General features: G+C 34.8%; 1 protein-coding gene across 3 annotated transcripts in view; it reads right to left on the bottom strand.

Moving 5' to 3' along the window:
* LOC132557470 (peripheral plasma membrane protein CASK-like) overlaps window positions 1–12,994 on the bottom strand; it is a 261,926-nt gene that overhangs the window by 206,811 nt on the left and 42,121 nt on the right. For all 3 annotated transcript variants that reach the window (XM_060221959.1, XM_060221960.1, XM_060221958.1), the window contains exons 3-4: window positions 5,286–5,398; window positions 100–205 (exon numbers count right to left, since the gene is read on the bottom strand). In XM_060221959.1, coding sequence (XP_060077942.1) covers window positions 100–205; window positions 5,286–5,398 — 219 coding nt within the window. The remainder of the gene's footprint in view (window positions 1–99; window positions 206–5,285; window positions 5,399–12,994) is intronic.

The following is a 12,994-nucleotide window of genomic DNA, read 5'->3' on the forward strand; positions in this document are numbered from 1 at the left end:
GAGATAACTTACTATCCAATTACTATGCATAAACATGACCTCTAAGTTGATCAGAATATACAAACACCAGATAACTTGATACAAAGGGAGATAACTTACTATTCAAACACCATGTATAACATTCCTTCCGAGCTGTACGTCTCCAAGAGCTCTACAATGTGTTGTTGTTTCAGCATGTGACAGATACTGGCCTCCCTTTTTAAGTCTGTAAAACAAAAACAGAATTCTATACACTTCCCTCAGAATCTATAGTCTTTATACAGGTATGTATGATTCAACATAATGGAGGTTCATGGCTTGTAGATGTTATGTCTGAACTCCTAAAATTTATTGTTTTTAGTGAGAAGACATAAAATGATCCGTTGTTTATATAATAAAGAACATTTTCATCTTATTGTGTGTTAAATAGAATCATTTTATAGAAAAGTGTATATTTTCTTTTGTTTGAAATTTCTTCGTTTTACAAAAAAATACAAAAAATGCATATTTGATACCATTTGCTCTCATGAACAGGTCTTACTAACAAAATCTTATAGTGTTAAAACACAAGTCAGTTTATTTCTGTCTGTCTTTTCGTAGCCATACAATTAACAACATCCACGAAAATAAAAACCCACAAAAGTTAATCAGTTTACAGTTGTTCCATTATTACAGCACAATGGCAATTTTCTGACATGACAGGACACATAGCCATCTAGATTGATCAGTTTACATAATATATTCTTCCATACTTAACATACGTAACATGTTAATTATTGATGGGAGTGCAGATTATATACATATTCAAAGAAAAGTAAGAGGGGAGGGGGATTGGGTTCGGTTTGAAGGTGGTTCTAGATTTTCTGGTCATCAAGAAAAAGATTTTAAAACAAAACAGGTGATGCTGAATGAGATTCATGGACGAAGCTGATCTTTAAAATGTGTTGGGAAAAAATAATGAAGTAAATGAAATTGTTATATGAAGGGAAAATAATCAATCAGCATAGATCTACATACTATACCTTAAAAACATATCGCTATACAACAATGTTTTATCATCAATTCTGCCACACATCTACTACATATGCTATCAGTGGTGTGCATAAGGCTCAACATTAAAACAAGGGGTGTTTTTGGGTAGAAGCAAGATAGAAAAATAAGCAATTTTTCTTATATGGCATAGAATGAGAAATTTCAGCCCTCAGAATAAAAGTGCTGATCCTCGGATTTTAATTAATATGTGTACATACCATTAGTATGATTTTGTTTTATGTCCTGATTTCTGATCTCTTGGGAACAAATTCCTTCTAAACCTCACCATCTTGATAGATATACTACATGTACAAAGTAAATATTTATACTTAAATTTAATAAATTACCATTAATTTTGTTTTCATTATCTTTTTATCCTGACCTCTGTTCAATAAATATAGGCCCTTTCAAAAACAACTGTACAGAAAATATCCTGGTTTTTGAGATGCTAACTTTAATCTAACAATTCAAATGATACTAGAAAATGACTTCTACGCAAACCAGAATCTGATCAGGTGTAGAACATGATGTTATGATACTATGGGGTAAGTGTGAACCAGAATCTCATCAGGTGTAGATCATGATGTTATGATACTATAGGGTAAGTGTGAACCAGAATCTGATCTGGTGTAGAACATGATGTTATGATACTACGGGGTAAGTGTGAACCAGAATCTGATCAGGTGTAGAACATGATGTTATGATACTATAGGGTAAGTGTGAACCAGAATCTGATCAGGTGTAGAACATGATGTTATGATACTATAGGGTAAGTGTGAACCAGAATCTGATCAGGTGTAGAACATGATGTTATGATACTATAGGGTAAGTGTGAACCAGAATCTGATCAGGTGTAGAACATGATGTTATGATACTATAGGGTAAGTGTGAACCAGAATCTGATCAGGTGTAGAACATGATGTTATGATACTATAGGGTAAGTGTGAACCAGAATCTGATCTGGTGTAGAACATGATGTTATGATACTACGGGGTAAGTGTGAACCAGAATCTGATCAGGTGTAGAACATGATGTTATGATACTATAGGGTAAGTGTGAACCAGAATCTGATCAGGTGTAGAACATGATGTTATGATACTACGGGGTAAGTGTGAACCAGAATCTGATTAGGTGTAGAACATGATGTTATGATGCTATGGGGTAAGTGTGAACCAGAATCTGATCAGGTGTAGAACATGATGTTATGATACTATGGGGTAAGTGTGAACCAGAATCTGATCTGGTGTAGAACATGATGTTATGATACTACGGGGTAAGTGTGAACCAGAATCTGATCTGGTGTAGAACATGATGTTATGATACTACGGGGTAAGTGTGAACCAGAATCTGATCAGGTGTAGAACATGATGTTATGATACTATAGGGTAAGTGTGAACCAGAATCTGATCAGGTGTAGAACATGATGTTATGATACTATAGGGTAAGTGTGAACCAGAATCTGATCAGGTGTAGAACATGAACCAGAATCTGATCAGGTGTAGAACATGATGTTATGATACTATGGGGTAAGTGTGAACCAGAATCTGATCAGGTGTAGAACATGAACCAGAATCTGATCAGGTGTAGAACATGAACCAGAATCTGATCAGGTGTAGAACATGATGTTATGATACTATGGGGTAAGTGTGAACCAGAATCTGATCAGGTGTAGAACATGATGTTATGATACTATGGGGTAAGTGTGAACCAGAATCTGATCAGGTGTAGAACATGATGTTATGATACTATGGGGTAAGTGTGAACCAGAATCTGATCAGGTGTAGAACATGATGTTATGATACTATGGGGTAAGTGTGAACCAGAATCTGATCTGGTGTAGAACATGATGTTATGATACTACGGGGTAAGTGTGAACCAGAATCTGATCTGGTGTAGAACATGATGTTATGATACTACGGGGTAAGTGTGAACCAGAATCTGATCAGGTGTAGAACATGATGTTATGATACTATAGGGTAAGTGTGAACCAGAATCTGATCAGGTGTAGAACATGATGTTATGATACTATGGGGTAAGTGTGAACCAGAATCTGATCAGGTGTAGAACATGAACCAGAATCTGATCAGGTGTAGAACATGATGTTATGATACTATGGGGTAAGTGTGAACCAGAATCTGATCAGGTGTAGAACATGAACCAGAATCTGATCAGGTGTAGAACATGAACCAGAATCTGATCAGGTGTAGAACATGATGTTATGATACTATGGGGTAAGTGTGAACCAGAATCTGATCAGGTGTAGAACATGATGTTATGATACTATGGGGTAAGTGTGAACCAGAATCTGATCAGGTGTAGAACATGAACCAGAATCTGATCAGGTGTAGAACATGAACCAGAATCTGATCAGGTGTAGAACATGAACCAGAATCTGATCAGGTGTAGAACATGAACCAGAATCTGATCAGGTGTAGAACATGAACCAGAATCTGATCAGGTGTAGAACATGAACCAGAATCTGATCAGGTGTAGAACATGATGTTATGATACTATGGGGTAAGTGTGAACCAGAATCTGATCAGGTGTAGAACATGATGTTATGATACTATGGGGTAAGTGTGAACCAGAATCTGATCAGGTGTAGAACATGATGTTATGATACTATGGGGTAAGTGTGAACCAGAATCTGATCAGGTGTAGAACATGAACCAGAATCTGATCAGGTGTAGAACATGAACCAGAATCTGATCAGGTGTAGAACATGAACCAGAATCTGATCAGGTGTAGAACATGAACCAGAATCTGATCAGGTGTAGAACATGATGTTATGATACTATGGGGTAAGTGTGAACCAGAATCTGATCAGGTGTAGAACATGATGTTATGATACTATGGGGTAAGTGTGAACCAGAATCTGACCAGGTGTAGAACATGATGTTATGATACTATGGGGTAAGTGTGAACCAGAATCTGACCAGGTGTAGAACATCATGTTATGATACTATAGGGTAAGTGTGAACCAGAATCTGACCAGGTGTAGAACATGAACCAGAATCTGACCAGGTGTAGAACATGATGTTATGATACTATGGGGTAAGTGTGAACCAGAATCTGATCAGGTGTAGAACATGATGTTATGATACTATGGGGTAAGTGTGAACCAGAATCTGACCAGGTGTAGAACATGATGTTATGATACTATGGGGTAAGTGTGAACCAGAATCTGATCAGGTGTAGAACATGAACCAGAATCTGACCAGGTGTAGAACATGATGTTATGATACTATGGGGTAAGTGTGAACCAGAATCTGATCAGGTGTAGAACATGAACCAGAATCTGATCAGGTGTAGAACATGAACCAGTTCTGATCAGGTGTAGAGTGTGAACCAGAATCTGATCAGGTGTAGAACATGAACCAGAATCTGACCAGGTGTAGAACATGAACCAGAATCTGATCAGGTGTAGAACATGAACCAGAATCTGATCAGGTGTAGAACATGAAAAAGAATCTGATCAGGTGTAGAACATGAACCAGAATCTGACCAGGTGTAGAACATGAACCAGAATCTGATCAGGTGTAGAACATGAACCAGAATCTGACCAGGTGTAGAACATGAACCAGAATCTGACCAGGTGTAGAACATGAACCAGAATCTGATCAGGTGTAGAACATGAACCAGAATCTGACCAGGTGTAGAACATGAACCAGAATCTGACCAGGTGTAGAACATGAACCAGAATCTGACCAGGTGTAGAACATGAACCAGAATCTGACCAGGTGTAGAACATGAACCAGAATCTGACCAGGTGTAGAACATGAACCAGAATCTGACCAGGTGTGAAAGTTTCCTTTTCCAACTTTGATGGCAGCTTTAATCTTGCTTCTTTCTAAGATTACCAGCCAATGTGATTGAACAAATTGATCTTAAGAACCGTATCTGGAGTATGTTTTTTCCCCTGATGGTAAAACTTTTTGATATTAATGTTGTTACAACCTCAACAGTAGATATAAGTATCCTAGCGCAAGCACATAACATGTAAAATCACTGCACATTTAAATTCACATGAAAATGTCAACTTCCAGACACCTACATCAAAAATGATAACATATGAAATCCAGTGTATATGATATGAAACATATTGAAATAGCAAATCAAATCAATAGAGATACTGATTTAATGTCTGAATGAAGAATTTGAGAATCATGTGAAAGATTGTGTGATGGAAGGGAGGTAACTCCAATTAGATTGAATACAGATGTTGCTATGATCATAATTGAGCTCCTTTTCTGCTAAAGCCTTCTCATCATTACCTTCGGTGCCAAGTCCAGGACTGGATGTGAATTTGGCCACATCCACGATCTTGACCGCAAACTGCTGGCCTGTGTCTTTGTGTACACATCTCTTGACTACACTGTAGGGACCCCTGTAAACGACAATTACAAGACTGTTTTAGTAAAACAATTAAAAGACTGACCATCAGTAAAACAATTAAAAGACTGACCATCAGTAAAACAATTAAAAGACTGACCATCAGTAAACAACAATTAAAAGACTGACCATCAGTAAACAACAATTAAAAGACTGACCATCAGTAAACAACAATTAAAAGACTGACCATCAGTAAACAACAATTAAAAGACTGACCATCAGTAAACAACAATTAAAAGACTGACCATCAGTAAAACAATTAAATTAAAAGACTGACCATCAGTAAAACAATTAAAAGACTGACCATCAGTAAACAACAATTACAAGACTGACCATCAGTAAACAACAATTAAAAGACTGACCATCAGTAAAACAATTAAAAGACTGACCATCAGTAAACAACAATTAAAAGACTGACCATCAGTAAACAACAATTAAAAGACTGACCATCAGTAAACAACAATTAAAAGACTGACCATCAGTAAAACAATTAAAAGACTGACCATCAGTAAACAACAATTAAAAGACTGACCATCAGTAAAACAATTAAAAGACTGACCATCAGTAAAACAATTAAAAGACTGACCATCAGTAAAACAATTAAAAGACTGACCATCAGTAAAACAATTAAAAGACTGACCATCAGTAAAACAATTAAAAGACTGACCATCAGTAAACAACAATTAAAAGACTGACCATCAGTAAAACAACAATTAAAAGACTGACCATCAGTAAACAACAATTAAAAGACTGACCATCAGTAAAACAATTAAAAGACTGACCATCAGTAAAACAATTAAAAGACTGACCATCAGTAAAACAATTAAAAGACTGACCATCAGTAAAACAATTAAAAGACTGACCATCAGTAAACAACAATTAAAAGACTGACCATCAGTAAACAACAATTAAAAGACTGACCATCAGTAAAAACAATTAAAAGAACAATTAAAAGACTGACCATCAGTAAACAACAATTAAAAGACTGACCATCAGTAAACAACAATTAAAAGACTGACCATCAGTAAACAACAATTAAAAGTGACCATCAGTAAACAACAATTAAAAGACTGACCATCAGTAAACAACAATTAAAAGACTGACCATCAGTAAAACAATTAAAAGACTGACCATCAGTAAACAACAATTAAAAGACTGACCATCAGTAAAACAATTACCATCAGTAAAACAATTAAAAGACTGACCATCAGTAAAACAATTAAAAGACTGACCATCAGTAAACAACAATTAAAAGACTGACCATCAGTAAACAACAATTACAAGACTGACCATCAGTAAACAACAATTACAAGACTGACCATCAGTAAACAACAATTAAAAGACTGACCATCAGTAAACAACAATTAAAAGACTGACCATCAGTAAACAACAATTAAAAGACTGACCATCAGTAAACAACAATTAAAAGACTGACCATCAGTAAACAACAATTAAAAGACTGACCATCAGTAAAACAATTAAAAGACTGACCATCAGTAAAACAATTAAAAGACTGACCATCAATTAAAAGAGTAAAACAATTAAAAGACTGACCATCAGTAAACAACAATTAAAAGACTGACCATCAAACAACAATTAAAAGACTGACCATCAGTAAACAACAATTAAAAGACTGACCATCAGTAAACAACAATTAAAAGACTGACCATCAGTAAAACAATTAAAAGACTGACCATCAGTAAACAACAATTAAAAGACTGACCATCAGTAAAACAATTAAAAGACTGACCATCAGTAAAACAATTAAAAGACTGACCATCAGTAAACAACAATTAAAAGACTGACCATCAGTAAACAACACAATGAGTAAACTTATAATGCTTATTACCTGTTGTTCAGTGAAATATTGTTTATGATCTTTTGTCCAGTGAAATATAGCTATTATCTGGTGTTCTGTGAAAATTGTTTATTATCTGGTGTTCACTGAAATTCTTCATCAATTACACCCAATAGATACTATGTTTTAAAAAACAGTGTGCTATCTATCATTTTCTGAAAAAAATCTAGCTTGCACATTACAGCACCATTAGTTCATTTGATGTTGTCATATTAATCTGTAACGGCTGTGTCATGACTCATATTGCAAAAATTATCTTCAAACTCAAATATCCTGTAATACAAAATGTCATTATTGCTAAATTATTTATTTCTCATTGTCAAAAACAACAATTAAATTAACTGCTGATAAGGACATGCTGATACATAGATTTAGTGATTTCAGATTTGGTGAAATTTTTCTAAAATTTCATCAAGTAATTCCTACCAGTAACTCAGCTTCTTTGTGGTATTGTCTGACACCCAGGATACGACTATTAACAACTGTTTGCATTATTGACAGTTGTCAGAAATACAGTTTACTTTATTTTCCTGGTTCCTTACAGATAATAAGGAGCCTGGGGTCAAGGGACTAATTTAAGATGCTAATAGTAATTATGTAACTTAGTATATCTTAAATTGGGGTCAGGGTTTTCAGTTTTTGAGTAGGATGACAAAAATTCTAAATAGATGATATGAAATGGAAAGACATACATTGGACTCTCTTAAAACTAACTTCTCTTTGACAAGAATTTTTCGCCATGCCAGCAAAAGAATTTAGCACATACAAAATCCTTTCTTTACTTATAGTAATTTCACCTTCTATAACCAAGATTTTCCGTTACACTTTGACCAACTTTTTGAATGTCCATAGTGTGTATTTTGGAAGCAGTAATTCCATTATATGCTTTTACAAGACAATTATCAATGAACATGTGTATTTATGTGTATATAATGTTACCGTAATATCTCTGATGTTAAAGCTCTTTTGATAGGAACTTTTAATTCTTTTTGACAGTTAATAATTCTATATCTAAAAACCCTGTGGCAGAGAAAATGCGAATATGTTTATATGTGTAAATAAAACACAAGAGAATTTCTTCCCCCCTCCCCCACCTCCCACCCCCGCAAAAAAAAATTTGGTTACTTTTACGGAAATAGATAGCAATTAGGATGTTTGTATTTTCAAGAACAGAGCAAATAGCCCTGCCTGCTAAGGTGTCAAACTTATTATGGGAATTATATGGCTGGGTTATTGGTTTAGTCAGCAGTAAGCTGGAATGCAGCAATATCAGGTGGTGCTAGGTTAATGGGTCAAAGGAGCACCATAACATTGTTCAATTTCTTTAAAATGACTTGTTTATTTAAGAGAGAGAGTAATTCTGGCATAAGTCCACACATTCTCTGTTATACAGAATTCTCTACATACATGTTATATTGTTTGGTCTAACAGTCCTCCTTGAAAGATTCTCAAATATTACTGAAGTGAGTCAAATATCAAGTATATTAGTAATGGCAAAGCGAAGAAAAGTACTATCTAGAAATCATACTGTCCAGATTATATACTGTCCAGTACAGATACTGTCCAGTCCAAATTTGTCCAGTCCAGATATTGTCCAGTACAGATACTGTCCAGTTTATATACTGTCCAGTACAGATATTGTCCAGTACAGATATTGTCAAGTACAGATATTGTCCAGTACAGATACTGTCCAGTCCAGATACTGTCCAGTACAGGTCCAGTACAGATACTGTCCAGTCCAGATACTGTCCAGTACAGATATTGTCCAGTCCAGATACTGTCCAGTACAAATATTGTCCAGTCCAGATATTGTCCAGTACAGATATTGTCCAGTCCAGATACTGTCCAGTACAGATATTGTCCAGTACAGATATTGTCCAGTCCAGATATTGCCCAGTACAGATATTGCCCAGTACATTGTCCAGTACAGATATTGTCCAGTCCAGATACTGTCCAGTACAGATATTGTCCAGTCCAGATATTGTCCAGTACAAATATTGTTCAGTTTATATACTGTCCGTTACAGATATTGTCCAGTACAGATATTGTTCAGTTTATATACTGTCCACTACTGATATTGTCCACTACAGATATTGTCCAGTACAGATATTGTCCAGTTTATATACTGTCCACTACAGATATTGTCCACTACAGATATTGTCCAGTACAGATATTGTCCAGTACAGATACTGTCCACTACAGATATTGTCCACTACAGATATTGTCCAGTACAGATATTGTCCAGTTTATATACTGTCCACTACAGATATTGTCCAGTACAGATATTGTCCAGTTTATATACTGTCCACTACAGATATTGTCCACTACAGATATTGTCCAGTACAGATACTGTCCACTACAGATACTGTCCACTACAGATATTATCAAATTATATATCTGAGAATTTGGCTTAAATAAGAAATTATTTCAGTCAGGAATTAGGCCTATTTTCAGCCACAAAAAGCCTTTAAGAAGTTACCTGTATCACAAAAGTACCAAAAGAATCTATTCATAACTATCAGGAAACCAAATTCTATATAAAATCAATATATTCCACTTCAACTCACAATGGAAGGACGTCAAAATGAAGTGGATGCCATTTTGTGTAAAGCCATCTTTAATTACCTCTAATGAATTGTGTTGGTCCCTAAGTCAACATGTCCGTCCATAAAATCTATAACGTTAAGATCAACATTTATACAATATGAACTAAAATTCTATGGATTTAGAGTTTAGTTCACCCAAACTTTCCATTGATTCAGATGTTCCGTGGAGTCTGAGTCTATAAAATGTTTGTATGGGTACAGAGCTACAACTCAAATGTTTGCCTTTTATTCTACAGTCTACTTTGAAAACTCTATCCACTCTTTCACCTCCAAAAGAATTGTTAACATACATAAAGTTTGTTTTGCTTTTCGAATTCATATGAATTTCCATTAAATTGCATTCTGACTTAAGGCTATATGCTAAGATGCTGACAGTTATGTGTCTCCTTTCCAAAAAGAATTCCACACCAAAGCTTGTCATCTCCTCTCAGAAGACCTCTTAAAAGTATGATTTATTGTATGTATATTCTTAAACACAAATATATACACACAGATTGGTGTTCCTGATATGCATAAACTGGCTTTCAGTGGATTTAATTATCAAGTGGGCAAAACACAAAATGAAAGTAAAATAAATTGAACATATACACCTCTGTAGGATTTACTGTACAATTGTCTATGACAAGTGTTATTTAGTTCATCTTGCTTAGAATTATTCAAATGGTGATTACTTGAGAATTTGGAATATATGAAACACGTCAGTTTTTTTCGCACTTCTTCGTTAATAAAACTTCCTGTTTCATAAACCTTATCAGGGCTCTCAATCTGCCAGATTTGGGGCCTTATAATGCAAAATAGTATCTTTTTTTCCCAATGTAGACCCCGTTTTCCCAATTCTAAGGAAAATGTCGCTATTTTTTCCAATTCTAAGGGCCCTGGGCCCCGGTCCCAAAATGGGATGCGAGAGCCCTGCTTATTTATTGTTACTTGTTAAAAACCTACATACCAACAAAATGTTAATAACTTTCCTAGAGTAAGCCCACTTCTTTGATTTATCGGCCTTCTCTGCCTGTTGCAGGATCAATTGGTACAGTGCATAAAGGTCACCATGTCTGATGAGAAACAGGTTACCTGTCGTTTGATCACCTGTAACTCACATCAAACCTTTGACACAATGGAAACTATCAATAACTATCTGTTCAAAAATCTACTTAAAAAGATAGCAATCAGTCAGATAACTACATCCGCCATCTTTTTTCTACAGCATCAATATAGTTTTACTACCCAATAATGGGAAACTACCTTGATCATGGATTTGTAATCGCTTCAGCAACATCAAACATCATATTAGAAAAAAAATATAGAGTAAAAGGTATAAAGTATAACTTGGTTGTTTAAAACCTGTACATATACAGGTAATACATAATATCATCTAGTTCTGCAAATTTATAACCTTTATTGTACAATCTGTGGTGTGTACATGTCAAACCTTTATTGTACAATCTGTGGTGTGTACATCCAAAACCTTTATTGTACAATCTGTGGTGTGTACATCCCAAACCTTTATTGTACAATCTGTGGTGTGTACATGTCAAACCTTTATTGTACAATCTGTGGTGTGTACATCTCAAACCTTTATTGTACAATCTGTGGTGTGTACATCTCAAACCTTTATTGTACAATCTGTGGTGTGTACATCTCAAACCTTTATTGTACAATCTGTGGTGTGTACATCTCAAACCTTTATTGTACAATCTGTGGTGTGTATATCCCAAACCTTTATTGTACAATCTGTGGTGTGTACATGTCAAACCTTTATTGTACAATCTGTGGTGTGTACATCTCAAACCTTTATTGTACAATCCATGGTGTGTACATGTCAAACCTTTATTGTACAATCTGTGGTGTACACATCAAAAACCTTATTGTACAATCTATGCAGTTTCTATCGAAAACATACATTTTGCAATCCCTGGTGTTTAAGAAAATTGAAGAAAATTACCTCCAACAATTTTATATTGACAATACCATAGGGAAAGATTGTCTCAGCCATTATTTTGTTGTCGGTGGACAAACACATGCCAACCTATCAAGAAAGTATGGGTGGTCGAGTGGCAGAGTGGTAATGCTCTCACCTTTTACCTATCCGTCCAGGGTTGTAGTAAAATAAATGTTCATATTTATCCCAATTTTTTTTTTTTTTCCTTTCAATTTTTGTGGTCAGTTATCACAGGATTTGTACTGTACTGTTCTCAAAATTATTTAATTAGAGCTTAATAATTACTGGTCTGTTTGATGAATTTGAGGAAATCACTTTATATCCAAAACCTCCATTGCCATTGCCATTAGCTTATCTAAGCATTATCTTACTGCGTGCCAATCACAGATCTTTTAACATTAGTGTATTCCTAAGAAAATAAATATACGTATATGTTGATGACATAAGTGGTAAACAAACCTGCATTCACGGCTGTATAATTACATCGCCAACATCTGTTTAAGAGGATTAAGTAGACAACTCTCGCAAACATATTACATCTGTTTTAACAAATGACACTTCAACTAAACCATCACCAGTAATCCGTTGTCATACCAACAAGATATTTTGAAAACCAGTTTCATAAAAACAAAGATGACAAAAACAAAATTTCACATCATTTCTAATTACAAATTGAGCATTAAAGCTTATCAAAATAAATCTAGTCCCGTTTATTTAATGACAAAATTATTTTTTTTCCTAATGAAGATTTTCAGAGATATTAAAAAATATACATGTCAAAACTGTACATGGTTGAGTTGTATGCAAAGACGAAGCTTTCTATCTTTAATTACAGCAACATTCAACAAATACAAAAAATTGGAAAGAAAAATGTATCAAAATTATCATTTTTCTTTTTCAATTCACATTGTTCACATGATGAATAGAACACAAACACTAAAATACTGACACCCCCAACTACTACAGGCTCGTAGTAAAATACACAGGATATGATTATCGGAAATCTCGTAAAAATACCTCAAACGTCCCTGAACCTTTACCTATGACAATATAGACTGAACAACTCACCTGTTTTAAAAGGAACGTAAATCCATAAAAAAAGGGATATTTAAAACAACCTTGTGTTCACTGAAAATGCATTAGATTTTTATTGCCTTTCTACCTGCCTGTTCATTGAAACATCAATTC

The sequence above is a fragment of the Ylistrum balloti genome, unplaced genomic scaffold (assembly GCF_031769215.1).
Source record: "Ylistrum balloti isolate Yb309-2 unplaced genomic scaffold, AGI_CSIRO_Ybal_v1 Utg370676, whole genome shotgun sequence".
Lineage (NCBI taxonomy): Eukaryota > Metazoa > Mollusca > Bivalvia > Pectinida > Pectinidae > Ylistrum > Ylistrum balloti.